The sequence below is a fragment of the Pyxicephalus adspersus genome, chromosome 3 (assembly GCF_032062135.1).
Source record: "Pyxicephalus adspersus chromosome 3, UCB_Pads_2.0, whole genome shotgun sequence".
Classification (NCBI taxonomy): Eukaryota; Metazoa; Chordata; class Amphibia; order Anura; family Pyxicephalidae; genus Pyxicephalus; species Pyxicephalus adspersus.
Genome location: NC_092860.1, coordinates 48,006,814 through 48,024,256, shown reverse-complemented (window position 1 = coordinate 48,024,256; position 17,443 = coordinate 48,006,814). Strand labels below are relative to the sequence as shown.

The following is a 17,443-nucleotide window of genomic DNA, read 5'->3' as shown; positions in this document are numbered from 1 at the left end:
CCATATGGCCAAAAAGTTTGGGGACATCTCACCATTATACCTATATGAAGCTTGTTGAGAAACCTATCCCAAAACAATAGCCATTAATAAGGTGTTGAAATTTCCTTTATCTAATCCTCACTACCGGGGGCAAAAAAAGCCTCCGAGTTTTTAAAAAGGCTTTCTTTAAGATTTTGGAGCTGTCTGTGGGAATGTGACAAAAACAAATGGTTTACAAATCTAATTTAATCCAAAGTTGTTAAGGTCAGAGCTCTGCAAACAGTAGCTATTCAACAGTATTCCTCCCCACATTAAACTCTGTCTCGTCCAAATGGTTGCCACACAGTTAGAACACATTTGTCTGATACGTCCTAGTAAGCTGTAGTATGAAAATAAATTCCCAGGAAACCCAAACTTAATCAATTAAAACACAAAGTACAATATTATATGCTGTACTGATTTTATATATACACACACATACAATACAACAGATTGATGTGATGCTTGAGATCACATCCTTTACAAAGTGTCCCTAGGAGGTCCATTTACAATATAAAAAAAAAATTGCTAATGCAAACAAACTCATTTCAACATGTGAGAAGGAATTTGTCAAATGAACTGGGCGAGTTGCACAATTAACGGCAGATCCCAGTGTTACAGCATGTGTTTTCATGCCTGGCAATCTTAAGCAGACATACACCCCAATGTCATCTACCCAGCTAGTCAGGAATTACGAGGCAGAACAATCACTGTTTTTCTGAATGCTGACTTTTTGGGACAAACAGAAGATATAAAGGCCTGAAGTACTGTATGTTGAAAAGTACCAAATGCTTTATTTACAAGGTCTTTTTGTTTCAATACATCAATAAAACACTATTGTTTCCATTCTGACATCAACTCTGATGGGGGCTGCTATCACCTTAAATTTTCTAACACAGTATCTAATGTCATGAACACATTTCAAGGCCTTGAATTGCAGTCAATCTTTTATTTCCTAAAGTGAGGAACTGCCTGTCAATCCATTAAAAAGCACACTTCAGGGACCACCATCAATTTTGTCACCTGTATGCTATTGTTTTGGTTAAACAGCCAGTGGTAGGATTTATAAACATATTGGGCCTGATTTAATAAATCTCTCCAGGACTGGCGAGGATACACTTTCATCAGTGAAGTTGGGTGATCCAGCAAACCTGGAATGGATTTACTAAAGTAATTTGCTAGGAAATGTTTTCATTCCTGGATCAGAACAATTCCAGGTTTGCTGGATCACCCAGCTTCACTGATGAAAATGCATTCTCTCCAGCCTTGGAAAGCTTTAATAAAACAGGTCCATTGAATGTGTATTTGGCTCTCAAATTACCATTATTTATTGCTGCAGGGCATTGGTAATATATGTGCCTGAACACCTTTATCAATCACATTGGGCATTTTCAAATGTGATTAGGCCACCTCTCCCTAAAAAGTCTTTGGTGACCTGATCTGCAGGTGTATGCATTAGTTATGGCATTAGGTATTCTTATGAAGGAAACAAAGATCTCTTCAGCTGTCAGCAGATGGGAAGAATTTGGTTTCTGGTAATGACATTCAGGCCCCTATAATTGGAATCAGTTGCAAGAGGCTATGCATCTCTTTAAAAATCTATAAACTGCTAAGAGTGAGTCTGACGTATGCTTAATGTTACTTCCCAAATGGCTTATAAAATTAAAATGATTAAAATAATCAAGTGCTCTTGGCAATGGTTCCTTGTAAAATACAGACCTCATTTGACAGCATAAATCGCTCAATAATGTTCCGGTGAAGAACAAATGACCTGAAAATCCCCAGATAGAATTTTAATGTTTTGTGTATCGATGTCATCTCAGCAGTTATTTGTAATGAGAAACCAGGAAACCCTTATAAATACAATACTGTAAAATTTTCATTAGTATTTGTAAAAGTATTATAAAATGTCTGTAGTCAAAAATATTTGGGTACACAGTTTTACTTATTTATTTTACTTTCTTTTATGCTATAGTCTTTTAGCATTCAAATTTTTATCACGTCTAGCCTTTTTTGTAATAAATAATTTCATATTCAGTCTACCATGAATGTTTGCACGGACTACTGATGAGATTAAAAGGGGCGCTGTGTAAATTATTTGCAATGTTTTCTCTTTTAAAGGTGTAATTTGATGATATGAAGCTGGAAATGTTTTATTTATTATACACAACAAAAGTTTCAATAATTGTGTGATGATTTACATTTCAAAAATGTGAGCACATTTTATCTGGAGAGAAACACTTTATACTGGTGCACCAATAACTGTATCTGCTGGAGGGAGATTTACAGAAAAGCCAAAATAGATGGTGTTTATAGTTTGTAGATATACATGTGTAAGAAAAAATGTTTAAGTAAATCAATGTTTGTTTGTTTCCTGTGCCCTTGTCCTTGCTGCAAGAATTTACGACAAGGATAGAGACAGGAAAAATGCTGAATAGAAGAAAAAAAAGGGCAAAAAAGAACACAATTCCATAGGGACGAACACAAAACTGTGACAGTAGACAGAGAAATATGAGAGTTCCATATCAGATTACTGGAAGCCCATTTCTAATTGGCGGCACTGTGACCGGTTAAATAAACCTGCTTTTGTCAATGTAACAATGCACAAAATCTTTTTCTTATAGTGTCAAAACCCAGTTCTGCCTACTGTCTTCATTAATAAAACATAATAAATTTACTTCAGAACATTATTTTTTCTTGGCTGTTCTTGGCGCAAGAATATCAGTTTTTTTGTCACACGATGGCATATTAGGACTGTGAATGAATTCTCATCGCTCACATCGTGTTTTAGAACACCTGATATTTCAGTGCACAGCATTCCGTGTTCAGTTCCTCTTTTCCTCACCAAGCAAAACCTTTTCTTTATTAGGTTTGGATTCAGAAAGGGCAAACCTGGCAGGGATTTCAACCTGCCCTGCTCTAATAAGGAGCAGGCCCTATTCATTGTACGGCACAGGGCTAGATAATATAACAATAATATTAATAATAATAATAATAATAATATATCTCCCATCCTTTTGTGTGTGAAATTCCCCCACCTACTAGATTGTAAGCTCTTCGGGGCAGGGTCCTCTCCTCCTGTATCACTGTCTGTGTTAGTCTGTCATTTGCAATCCCTATTTAATGTACAGCGCTGCGTAATATGTTGGCGCTATATAAATCCTGTTTAATAATAATAATAATAATAATAATAATAATATACAATACTAAACTATAATTACTATAAAAAATTGGGTACACTTAAACCTTAAAGTGAAACTTCAGGCTACATAAATATGAAATTGTCCTAGCTACCAGGAATTGTTATTGTTATTAAACCCCAAACTTGTTTTTTTAAAGTAAGGAAGGTAGTGGCCTGTTGGGCTTGCTGGTCAAGATTTTGTGGATTCTGATATATCCTCCACCTAAGGATTCAAATGTGTCTAGGCCAGGGGGGCCCAACAGGTGGATCTACCGGTAGATCGCAAAGGCAACGCGGGTAGATCGCAGAGCACTGCCTTTCAAAATAAACTCTACCGCGCACAGGAGTTATTAAATCAAAGTTCTTATTGTTGGTAGATCATTTTGACTTGGTTATTTTAAAAGTTCTCATAGAATTGAATACCATAGGAACATTTGATTATTTAAGTTGAAGATTCATCCCCTTAGTAATACTACTGCACTTGCAATAAACAAATATTCTTTTACCACCAAAAAATAATTTGATTTTGCCATGTTATGTTAGCATTTACCTAAATGAACATTTGATCAGTGACCTATGCACAACTTCAATTGATTTAAAAAAAAATCCTGACCTAATGCAAGAATATTGCCTAATTATAGTAGAGAAGGAATAAACAAGCACTTTTGTTAAATGAATCACTATGCAAATTGCTTATAAATAAGCCCCATAGTCATTCAGCCCAATGTCTGAAGCCAGGCAATGCAGACATGACCAAAATCAAAGCTGCTGATTAGTAATGCATTAGGGAATGGAAGACACTGAAAGTCAAAAACTTTACCAAAGAGACATTTGAAGCCGAGTTTAAACCTCTGAAATACAAGAACTATATAAGGTTCCTATGTGAGGTAACTGATTGTTTCTGTCCTGACTGATGACCTCCTAATCCACTGTAGTCTTCCCCTTAGCATACATAAAGTACAGAAAATACATGGATCGAGACAAGCTGTTCCTGCCATAATGAAGCCCACAGAAACCGCTTAGAGAAGGCTTCATATTCCTGGCACTGTGAAATCTGAAGAGAAATCAGTTTACTAGTTAAACTTGCCAACAGGTGAAAAAGTATCAAAAAGAAAGAGACATAGAAACTCAGAAGACACAAGAGCAGATGGTAAATAATATACTTGTGAGGTTTTCAAAGTACTTTACTTCAAATCCCTGGGGTCACAGCAATTTGCAGTGAAACTATAGAATCCCTGGTGAAGAACTACACTTGGTAAAGCATTCCTTAAATAATTTAAGTACAGTAATATGCTGACTGGAAGCTTATGTATAAAAGGAAATCTGTTCTTTTAAAAAGCATTATACCAGCATGAGAACAGTCAAATTAAGTTTTATGGAAATGGTATACATCTCTTAATCTGATTACAATTTCCCTGCAGCGAGAGCCAACAAACTCTTTTTGAAAATGTAATAAGAAAGATGTTCTGACACAAGTTAAATCTAAAATGGACCATACAGCATCCAAACGTATCAAGTTTAAAGCAAAAAAGCTAGTAAGGCTGGTATTTCTATATCGGATGGGGGTAAGCATATGCCCACACTTTACTGGGACTTGCCAAATTAGTTCCTGTCCATCCCCGATGCCATTTACAAGAGAAATATGGGATCTAGATTTACTGACTTCAATGACCTTTTTCTAGGGTTGTGGCACTTAACCTTCCCTCACTACATGATAAGGTATTGACTTTCAACAAATATACAACTAAAAGTGTAGTTGAACCTCAAAAGAACATTTTAATATTTATGCTGTTCACCAGCTATTGGGTGTCCTTGTTACTTCCTGTGAAAGTGAATAGTCCTATCAATCTAACATATATTGGAGATTACCAAAGGCAGACAAGTTTGAAGTCCATCTTGTGTGACAACTATGGCTAGCCATGAAGGAAGTGGTGGTATTTGTAGGAGCACCAGGTTAACAAAAAATAAAACTAAGTTGCAATATATTACATTTTTGTTTTTAGGTTCAGATACACTTTAACAGGTGTGCAGACAAGGCAGAAAGCAATACACATTTGCATTATCTAATGACCTTTAGCACCCAAATTGCTTCTGGTAGGTCTAATACCATGGTTGACAATGGTTTCTAACACGCAAGAAAGATCCAAAACATTTTTTTTCTGTTGCTCAAAGACGTGATTTAGTAATGCTAAAAGAGTTCCATTGTTTCCTATGAGGTGCAAGTAAAATATTTAGGGCCTGAATGCTGACCCAAAAGAAGAGCTTCGGTGAGAGAAAGCTTTGTCCACTAGTAAGTGTTTTGGGCCATCAAACTAGACTTGTAAGACTTGTAGATCTATCACCCTGCAAGAGTCCTTTTAGTAAGTGAAGAGTCTCAGAAGAGCACCCATATAAAACCTCGAGTTAGGTGATTCAAAACAAATTTGGATAAATTTATAGAAAAACTAGAAATACTCTTGGGCGACATAAGGTTACAGCCATATTTAAATTACAGAACTGATCTATTACTTAAAACATGAGCATATATCCAGATGTCCTCATTATGACCTGGGCTTCCTTGTTTTATTGCACTCAGCTAGACTCATTTTCAGAGCAATCAGCACTAATTATGAGCAGGATGATTTACTCTTATGACTTCTGGAAATAGCAAACTCAGTATGGGGCTGGGAACATTCATAGAACAATCATTAACAACCACTATGTTTATTTACGCTAAGGTTAATTGAATAAAAAGGAAGGAACGCCGACAAATGCTAAAAAGTTAAAGTAATACCTTTCCCGGTGTTATTTCCTAAGAAATATAAAGCTCTATTTAATTAATATGATCCAAATGTTGTACATTGGTTAGGATACACTGCTTTGTACTTTTAGGAAACTCTTTAGTGGTGCTATATTATATATATATATATATATATATATATATATATATATATATATATATATCTATCTCAAAAATATAAAGTTATATATCTAAAAAAACAATAAAAACTTATAAAAAAAATAAAATAAAGAATACAAAGTGAACGGATATACTCTTGGAAATTGAAGCATATCTTTCACAGTTAAACTGTAGAAACCTAAGACCAGATATCAGACTTCTGTCATTCCTCCTAGATTTACTTGTACAATGAGCTGTGAAGAAACAATATCTTAGAAAACAGCTGGAGCTGGCTCCTCTTAGCTGTGAATATATCATGTAATGCACTGCTGCTGAGTAGGAAAGGCAATTTTCTACAATGATTCAAAAATGTATGGTCCAAATATTAAGTAAACCTCTATTCCGCTATTTTAGCTCCAATTCTGCTTATCAAGAGAAACTAAACTCGAAAGTACCCCATAAACAAAAATACACTTGCCTTCAATCCCTCAGGGCAGTCCAATCCATCCTGAGGTCTCTTCCTTTAGTTCCCGTGTAGTCCCGGCATCTGTCTTGTAGTCCCGGCATCTGTCTTCGGGACGACGCCATCTTTTCCTCTTCTTGTTCCTGCGGCACCCGACCCTGGCGCGAGATCGGGTGACGTAGCTGGGAAAAACTTGCCAATCACACTGCGCATGCAAGACCAAAGGAAATTCTCGATCGCCTAGGCAAGGGGTGGCAAACTCTGGCCCGAAGGCAAAATTTGGCCCCCCAAGGAAATTCTAAATATGAATTGCAGCTGGCCCGCCGCTGCATTGAAATAGCGCCACTACTACAATTACCGGCATCACTCGTGTCTATAGACCAGCGGCCTCTCTGCCTATGCATGGTCCCGCATTGGACTGTTTTATAGACGCAGGGAATTGTAGTAGCGGTGCTATTTCAGTGAGGAGGAAGTTCCAGCCACTCATAACATTAAGCCCCGCATTGGACTGTTTTATTGAAGCAGGGAATAGTAGTAGTGGTGCTATTTCTCTATTATAGGCTTGTTCCAGATTGAATGTTAAGCAAAACCTCTGTTTCCATATGAAAAGGTTTTATATCTAATGAGAAGGTAAAACGTCCTTATTTTTTTAATAAACTTCAAATTTGGCACGCGACTTTGTCTAAGTTTTTAATTTTGGCCCTCTGTGTATTTGAGTTTGACACCCCTGGCCTAGGCAATCGAGAATTAGGCAAGGGGGGGTTTGCACCCTTTTTTTTTTTTAAAAGGCGGTTGCATGTAAAAAAAAAAAAACATACAACAGAATTTTTACTCTCTCCAGCCTAATGAAACAATCAACAAATCTTTGTACCTTGCAGAGAACCACCCCCAGCTCCATCAAGCATGACATTTTTAAAGCTGTTGGGAGTGAAACCAGCTTTGTGTAGTAAAGATTACTAGCAAAACTCAACCTTAGTCACTCTCGCTTTTTGCACTTATTTATTTCTTAACAGCAGCAGCACTGAGAGCCTGACTAGATTCATTTAAAAAATGTTCGATTTATTATAGCTGCCCAATATACATGTTGATGATTGTCAAATTAGTTCTGATATTTCAGCACTTCTTTAGGCACTGGTGCACAGGAGTACACTCTCTGGACAACAGATGTAGGTCCAGGACAGGTAGTATTGAATGTGTAGGAGAAGATTACAGAGTGGTATCAGCAATATCCCAGGACTGTATTCAAGGAAAAAATAATAGGACTATCAACTTATAGAACTAAAGTAACAATAAATGCTGCTGCATCAGTAAGTGTGGATCTGTCACTGCTGAAAGAGAGAACACTAGAATGTATTCACACATTATAGTGAAAGCTCTCATCCCCACAGCTGTCAAGTTCATGGGTGTCTAAACTGCCCATTAGTTATGTAACTTTTATCAGCTAAACACACAATTTATAGGCTATGTATACAAGTGAGCATGCCTACACATGCACACATGCTTTTTAAAAAAAAATTTATAAAGCTTGATAGATTAGGCCCTTGGCCAATCATATTCAGATCAGAATCTGCAGTTTCTAGGCCCCATTTAGTAAGTGATATTTGGATAATCCCAACAGATAATAAAATCACAACGTGTACGGGCAACCTTGCCTAAGCACAAAGTTCTATTCTGTTAAAGGAAAATGGAAATTTCTGGCATACTGTCAAAACCATGCTTCTTGCACAATACAAACTTTCCTGTCATTCAGCCTAACAATGTGCACTTACAACTTTACTTTCTCCTCCTGACCCAGGAAAGTAAATACTAAAAAAACATTGCAGACAGTAAAATGGAATTTAAAAAATGTTATCTACGAAGAGTTACAGTGCTCTAAAAGTTACCCAACATGGGCTGCTAACTTTATGAATGCAGATGAACTGCAATTATTAATATTTTACCTAAAGGCAATTTACTACTGGAGTTAAATTACAGAATTATACAGCCTTCAATGTCAGTGAAGAGTCACATAGTACAGTGTGTATTATCTACTATACAAGTGTCAAGAAGGCCTGATTTACAAGGCAGTGACAAGCAAGATTTATGGTGAACTAAATGTCATGGACTCGTATTTGTATTATCTGCAACCACGGTCCTTCAAAGGCTGCCCTAGGTAAAGTTTTGTGCTAAAACAGGTCTGTCCAATTCCAGTCTTTAAAGGACACAAACAGGACATGATTTTCAAATAAGCAAAAACATTTTCTTGTTTAAAAAAAAACACCTTCGTAAAATTGCTATCTGTTAGAGAAATATTAAAAATATGTGTGGAGCTTGACCCTCGAGAACTGGAGTTGGACAGACCCATAATAGAACATAAGATAAAGCTGTAGAAGGAATTGTTAATGATTATTTACTGGTCTATAAAGCTGCCATGCCACATTAGATTGAAACTAACTAAATATGAATCAATTTCTATTCATTGTGGCCATTTTCAGTAACCTTTCTACCCACTTTGAATAGCACCACATATGATTACAAAGTAATGGTCGGAACCAAAGGGATCAACCCTCCAATCATCCAGTGCAACCAACTGCTAAATTTCCTGTGAAAAGGGATCATATTTTTCTACCTTGGCAATTTTGATCCCACCTCCTAGCATTCTATAAGAAATCACTTGTTTTGATGACTACAATTTTCTGACTACTTTATGATTCTATGACAGCATTTAATAAAAAATGTGATCACTTCAGTTTGCATCTTTAAGTGTTCATAGCCAGGTAAACAGCATGTATGTTCTTTACTATTTAGAGATTTTTGAAGCTGTTATCAAGCTGGTGAAGGTAGATCTTTAAATAGCTGTATAATTTTTAAGACATTGGTTTAAGCTGCTTATCCACAGAATAATATAAAAGGAGGAGGCTTCTTTAAAAGTGAACAATAGCATGGAATCATGAATTTTGCATGCACTGATGCTTTATCTTAAAAAACTCTTTATTTCAATTATGTTTCAAAAAAAAAATTGGTTTATTAGGAATACATTTTAAAGAAAAAAGTATAAAAACAAACATTAGTAGGTTATAAGTAGGAACACAGATTATCAGTGATGAAAGTCCTGTAAATGTCAAGTTCTTTCATTATAATTTACAATCTGGAAATCTACAAATATGAATTTAACACCAACTTAAACCCACTGGGAGGTTTCACAATATAAGCACTCTTTTAACTTGGTAAGGGATAATTCAAGGGATTTGTCAGCTAAATTAAGAGGTTATACAGCACAGATGAACTACAACACATAAGGGAGCAATGCAATTAACCTGGGCCTCACATCTAATCCAGGTGTCAGTGCTAAATCCAATACGTTATTACAGCAGATAAAAAGATCAGCTGCTTTATTTGGCTATGCTAATTAAAACATTTACAATGTGACCTATAAAAGGTGATTGCTTGACGCAAGGTCTCAGAGCAGTTTATGATGTCATTTCTGGGAGATTTATTATTGAACAGGATCATAACATAGGCTTGAGCTTAGGTGCTGTATACATTCGCTTAGTTGTCTTACCTCTACATTAACCTGTTGCTGAAGCTCAAAACAACCTAACATATCTGCCCGCTGTGCATAGACATGGCATGAACAGATCATTCATTATTTTACCTGCGGTGCATGCCAGTAAGCACACAGCATGACACAACTGATGGTATGCCACAGCTGCACATAGAAAGACACAACTGCGATGCTTGTATTATAATTTACATTGCACTTAAAAAGAGATACTAAAGTATATTGAATACAAACAACAATGCAAACTGACCACAAAAGGCAGTACCAAACCGACAAAAAGGAATGATACTAAGATGGGATAGATAAATAAGGACCTTGGTTATATTCAACAGTTAATAATTAAAGAATATCAATGACTAGGGAAGGAGAGGAAGAGCAAAAAAAATAAATAAATAAAAATGGAAGAACCAGAAGAATTAGAATGCAAAATTTAAAGACAAGGCATATTCTTAGCCATATATGCACTGAATCCATGTACTGTTGCAGGGGTAAACATAAATGACCCCATTATAGTAATCAGTACAACTTGCCAACTTGGAAACTTTCCAACTTTTTGGATGATTTTCTCAAAAACTAAACTGGTATAGCTACTGGAAGAAAATAAATATGAAGGAACGATTCTTCTACCTTTTCTCTTTGTACCTATGGTAAAAGAGGGCAAAACAAGGGGAGGGAACAGGACAAAAGCCGTATTTTAGTGGGAGAAGCACTGACATTCTGGTTCAGGCTTTCCTCCAATGACACATCCACCTCCATATTCTTCCATATTTCATTGCAGCTAGGATAGACTTAAAAAGCTAGGCACCATATCATATATACATTTTCTATATAAAATGGGCAATTTAATTGTACTTTTTGAGGCAGGCCTTTTTTTATAGGTACAGGTCTCCTTTGGATATCCTCTTCAACAGTCTTCACGGATTTATCGTTGCACATATGCTTGGTTCAGGGGTTTCCCCAAAGGTTAGCTCAACAAACCCTAAATACACTAACGAGTTTGCTTTTCACATATTTATCAGTGATTTTTTTATTTATATATGTTGTGTTAAAGTATAGAAAGATGACATGCCATATAAAAGTAACTTACTTTAATGATAGAGAATAGTCATGTTTGCTGGTCTGGCTGTTCCGCACAAGGTAACTGCATTCTTTGCACAACCTTAATAGGTTCTCTGCGTCTGTCCGACTGATTCCTCCATGATACCATCTGAAATGTAGAAAAACAAATTTTACTTTTAGCATTGCAATGTTGCACAACTTAGATTTTTAACAAGTAAATAACAGTACCAACTTTTTAAAATTAAAAATAAACAGTTTATTTAAGGACCTGTCCAGTTTGTATTTTTGATAGACACAGGCAGGATACATTACACAATTTGGGGTGTGTTTCTTCTTGTATGTGGCCCAACCCTGTCCCACAGTGCAAACTGTTCTGCTGGGGCACAGTTGTACTCAGTAGAGAGACACAGCAGCAGGAGATGTTGCCATATGATATTATAGTAACATTATTTGTGAAATCCAATGGGACTCCAATCCATATATATCTTCTTTTATTGCACCAACAGTTAAATGTTACAGATATGAAAACCTGACGGATTTAGTCTGTAAAGTACAGATGCAATATGGTGTTGAGTGAAATTGATTGTTAAATCTTTACACCAGGCAAATATTCACTGTGTATATATATTAACTGTGTATTAAGGTGTTCACCTGAAATTTAGCTGAAAAAGTTTTAAGAGAAAGTTTGTAATTTTTTAGCAAGAGTTTTGGTTTTATACGGTTTTGCAATTATACGGTTGCAATAGTTCACTAAAATAATTTTAACCATAGTGCTCACATTTTTGTGCACAGTGTCAAGGTTTTCCTAGTAAGGAAGAAACCTACATATAGGCCCTGATTTACTAAAGCTCTCTAAGGCTGGAGAGAATACACTTTCTTCAGTGAAGCTGGGTGATCTAAAAAACCTGGAATGGATTTCCTAAAATCATTTGCTATTTGTTAGCAAAGGTTTTGAATCCTGGACCAGATCCATTCCAGGTTTGCTGGATCACCCAGCTTCACTGATCAAAGTGTATTCTCTCCAGCCTTAGAGAACTTTAATAAATCAGGGCCATAGTCTTAAAAGCCAATAGATCTCAGACAGACAGACATAGTGAGACATAAACTCGTCAACATCTAACCTTGTATATTTCTTGAAATGCTGATCATTTAAAAACTGCTTAATCAGTATTGAAAAACACAAAAAGTGAAATAAATATGACAAGCTCTTTTATCAGTTAATGAAAAAATTTCATACAAAAACCCTACATTTGTTTCTCCAGTGAAACATTTGGATCCACTCTCTCTCCCAGGACACCACAAAGCTCAGGACTGCCGTGTTTTATTGGTTTGAAGCCCCCTCCAGGAGCTCTCAGCTGTCTGCGTCTGTCACTGCTTGGAGATGGCGACGATTGCCTTATCTCACTGCCATTGAACTGGGCTGTGGAAATGGAACAGATTAATAACAAAAAAAAAAATGATTAGTGATATCAACCTTTGACAGCAGTGACACAGTTTCAAGTATCTGCAATGCATGCCACGTTTCTGAAATCAATCAGGACACTGCCAGTAAACTACTATTATGTTATGTTTGTGCTTGTGTGGGTTTGCAGCCACAAAATATGAATATAGTATATGAAACGACTTTTCACTAAAATGTCCTTTAAATTATAGTGAAAACTCCCCCAGCAAAGTATACTTAGGTTGTCCATAAACATAAAAACTACAAACCATAGCACACATTTGCAAACTAAGACATTTAACTACATGAGTGTGGGAATGTCCAGCTCTACAGACAAATACAAATTGAACAAGGTTTACAAAGTCCAGTCAATTAGTATTACCTACAGAATGGTCAGATGGGCTGTTTAAAGGTACCATAGACAGAGTCTGAACTCACACCATATTTAAAGATACTCTACTTTATTAAACTTTATATTAGTATTTTACACTTCACATTTCATAACATTTCTATAATGTCTCTACAGAAACAAGAAAAAACTAAAAACCACACTGTGAGAGATGTGCTGTATACAATTCAAAAATGAATGAAACTCTGTTTTCATGAATACATCAGACTTAATAGGGTTTTATATCTAGGATATGTTTATTTCTCTAATGGTTGAACTTGATGGTCTTTTTCAAACTATGTAACTATCATTACTATGTACCTAAACAACAAATGGCTTTCCTAAATAAAAGGTATTTGTATGTCACAGTCTTAAGATTTTGTTACTTCCAACTTCTTGATTCAGTTATAAGAACAGCCAGTACTTCCCATGGGGAACTGTGCTCCTCAATCCCATTTAGAGCAAAATATCTACTTGACAAGAAGCCAAAGGCAAAACAATTAATTAGAGTTGAGCACAATCCTGTGCCGTTTTTCCTTTCTCCGCAAAGTCAAAGACCAGGAAAGGTCTAGGATGACCTGGGCTCAAAAGAAGTGGGGTAAATGATACTGGACATCAGATTGAAGAGATCTAGTGTCACAGTAAATTGTGGCAGAAAACCCTAAATTGAAAGCTGAACCTAAACAACCTAAAGCTGAAAATGCAGCAAAAGCTTTTTATTCTCTTTTAATGGGCTATTCATTTTCATCATGATGTTTTTAGCTGGGGTTTGATTTTATAGTTTAACATTAAATAAATGTTGCAGTATGACACCCCTTGGTTACCCTATTCTCTACAGTCAATTTCTACCCACTGTGCACAGATCCTGGAATTCTAGTGATCTTTCATGTGAACTTCAATCATTTCCATGTCATTATAATAATAATTATTAGAAAAAATTCCTTTAACTGTAAATAGTTAATTTATAGTACATGATATAATTGAAACTTAAAGTCTGAACTAGAAATTTACATCTAACATGCACATACTAATGGAACTTCTCAGATGAAGAGAAATAATATACCCCCAAGGTCAAAAACAATCACAATGCTTATTAGGACAGAAACCTTGTTTACTAATCAGACATGACACATATAATTAAAAACTCATTCACAACGTTGAAAAGTATCTTAAATGTTTAATGGATGTTTTTTGTTCTGCCAAGGTTCATCCCCTCAGGTGTTCTATACACTTCAATAATAATCACTGTGCTTTTTAGGAATATATCACTTTGGAAGTTATTGTATAGCAGAAGCAAAGTAAAATATGGAGTTCTATACAGTACCATATTAATCAGCAGTACTTTTCTAATGAACATATCATAGTAATTGTGCTAGCAGAAATAATTAGAATTTTAAACTAAGGCAAAAAAGGCCTGGGACATATTTTGTTACGAAGAAAGAATATACCAAATTGTTTTAGGTCAGGAAAATTATAGAGCTGAAAAGCTACATTTGTCCATATTGTGGAGTGTGTTCTTCAGGAATAGGACCCTTTCCTTTATTTACAGAGATTGTCATGGCCAAATAAACTGAATTAGTCACACACCGGCTTGTTAAACTACATACAAAAATAACACAAGAACAGTTTGACAGGGTTATACCTGTTCTGCCTCACACAGTCACAACCAAGCATATAAATCTCTTTCATGGGACAGTGAGAGAAAAGACACTTGAAATGTGAAGCCTGTAATAGTACTGAATAGCAAAATACGACCTTCAGTACATTTGTTTTATAGAGTTGTAAACACATTTGGTGTTTCCAAAGAAAGGCCTTCAAGTATCAATTCAAACCTTTTACCTAAAAAAAGGAAAAAATACATACTTGTATAAAAGCTGAACAAAGTAAGGAGTTATATACACAGTTTAAATAGAGATTTGTAAAACTATTTTACTTGTCAAAGCACTGGTAGGTAAAAATCCTCCTTTGCGTTCTCTGTAAGACAGAACCTTTGGATCTATCGCTTTCATTACAGAACAGCTTAGTTAAGAACACATACCTAAACTTGTTATTTGAACAATGATGCAGCAGAAGAATGTTGTGGTTATTACATAAGCACATGTGCACATGTGAGAGAGTGGCTCATAATACTAACCCTTTAGATTATAAAAGGGGGATAATAATATATTTAGGAACTTAATTTATATAGTTATTATTGGTAACTATTACACTTTTTGGTTTCTCATATATGAATGACTGGTGTTTAGCTTTTAATTGGGAAAAGAAATCAATGGAAAAGAATGAGATGAACCATGCCTTCATAACCACATTTCTCTTTTTCAACTATGATACCTACCTACCCGTTCATAGTAAAACTGTTTTATGGCTTCCTCGGTCTAACTAAGGTTCCTACAAACAAAGGGCAATAGAAAACATTGATAAAAACCGATATATCTATATGCAATCCCCAATCCTGTTGGAGAGATCACCAGAGCAGAAGGATAAATAAATAAATGGCTTGGGTGGATCTCCCTGGCTGAGTGCCTCTGTCTTTTTGTGAGATTGGATGGTGTCAAAGGGACTTCTGAGAATTCTACCTCTCCTGACCAGTCTATACATGTATATTCTTTTAATGTCAATGTACATGTAAAAGGTAAATCATTCAAAGAAGAACTTTATGTGGTCAAAGCATGAACGCATAGCCTAAAGCTGCGTACACACTTCCAATTTTTGTCGTTGGAAAGGATCTTTCACGATCCTTTCCAACGACAAGGGACTGCACGATGCATGAACGGTGCTGTACATACAGCACCGTTCATGCTCTATGGAGAGGGGAGGGGGAGGGCCAACGGACGGGCACCCTGCTGCACGCTCTCCCCTTCCCTTTCATTAGGATCGGCTGTCGTCCATCGTCCGTGGATCCGGCAGGTCGGTCGTCCAGACGATGGACGACACCGACACGACAACGACTGTACACACGGCAGATTTTCACCCGATAATTGGCCGATGCGGATTATCGGGCGATAAAAATCTGACGTGTGTACGTAGCTTTAGTCTTCTGTAAGCTTCCATGTGCAATGATAGCAAGCCAACACAGCTTTTCAGCTGATATATACCTATCTCCCTGAACCATGAGTAGCTCTATTATTATTTACCTCTACAGATGATGATGTTTTATTAACACAGAAAGTGTCAGTGTGTAAACACTTTGCTGGACACAGGGATCCAACAGTGTCTACTGCCTGTGTGTGTATTAAAGAAGACTTGAACTGGGTTTATCCTTAGAAGTTAATGAAAGCTTTCCTGGCATCATTAAATAAAAGGCTGATGTAGCAGGGGTTGATGCATGAGCTTTACTACTGTATACATAGACCCTGAGGGATTGTGAAGGCAGCCAAATATAGTATGCTTTTAGATCCATTCAGCTTGATTTCAAGATGCTTTTGCGTTTTTTCAAAAGGTGCTTCTTTTTTTAGTAGCAGCTTTTGAATGTCCACTGACTTGTTTTTGATACAAACAGTTTTGATGTAAACCGCTGTCCATGTACACAAGTTCTACAAATAACTAAAAGAGAAATGGAATGTGCATAAGTGTTCAGAACAGAGACACTTCTGAGTGAAATCACAGAGGAAACTGACATTTACACATTCATAATTCACCTTTTCTAAAGTATATTTAGTGAACAATTGTGAAAGCACTATGGAATGTAGCCAGACAAGAGGAACTTATCTAACCATACACAAATCACATGCAAAATGACAGTTGAATCTGAGAAATGAATCAAAATTTAGGACACGTTTTGCGGTGAAGTATGTTAAATATGTTGTCAAAGAAAAGAAAAAGATAGTTTCTAGTTGTCTAATGTTATCCTTATTCTGGGCCGGCCTGAATGAGTCATACTAGGAACACCTGGCCTTGAGCGACATCAATGGTTTGGATCAATCTGAAACTTAATGTTTCTTTTTTTTTTTATATAAAATCTATATTTTACAAGTAAATATTAAACACAAACTGCATCCATGACACTGGTGGTGCTCAGCTTCTTATTTCATTATTTTACAAATTCCCCCACAAAAAAAAAAAAAAAAAAAAAATATATATATATATATATATATATATATATATATATATATATATAACAAATGTATTATATATATTAGAGAACCCTTATACAGAATTGCAGAGTATGCCATTTATAACAATGTACATGCAAGATGAAGACAAGGAAATGAAAGGGTTTATTAGAATTTTTTGTATGATAACACTAAGCATTTTAAGCTTTTAACAATACCTAGGAAATATAAATTCCTCCCAACACACTGCAAGTAATAGTGGTAGGACTGACGGCGCCAGTTGTAAATGAACATGGATTGAATACAAACTAAATCAATGTTAAGGGATTCTATTTCATTGGCCTGTACTTTACAGAAGATAAAAATTAAAACTCCAAAAAAGTGCAAAAAAGATCTATGCTGAACACCGTGACCTAAATTGG

At 35.9% G+C, this 17,443-nt stretch overlaps 1 protein-coding gene across 1 annotated transcript in view; it reads right to left on the bottom strand.

The window, feature by feature from the left end:
• SHB (SH2 domain containing adaptor protein B) overlaps positions 1 to 17,443 on the bottom strand; it is a 123,011-nt gene that overhangs the window by 20,596 nt on the left and 84,972 nt on the right. The window contains exons 4-5 of the mRNA XM_072404448.1: positions 12,389 to 12,560; positions 11,169 to 11,288 (exon numbers count right to left, since the gene is read on the bottom strand). Coding sequence (XP_072260549.1) covers positions 11,169 to 11,288; positions 12,389 to 12,560 — 292 coding nt within the window. The remainder of the gene's footprint in view (positions 1 to 11,168; positions 11,289 to 12,388; positions 12,561 to 17,443) is intronic.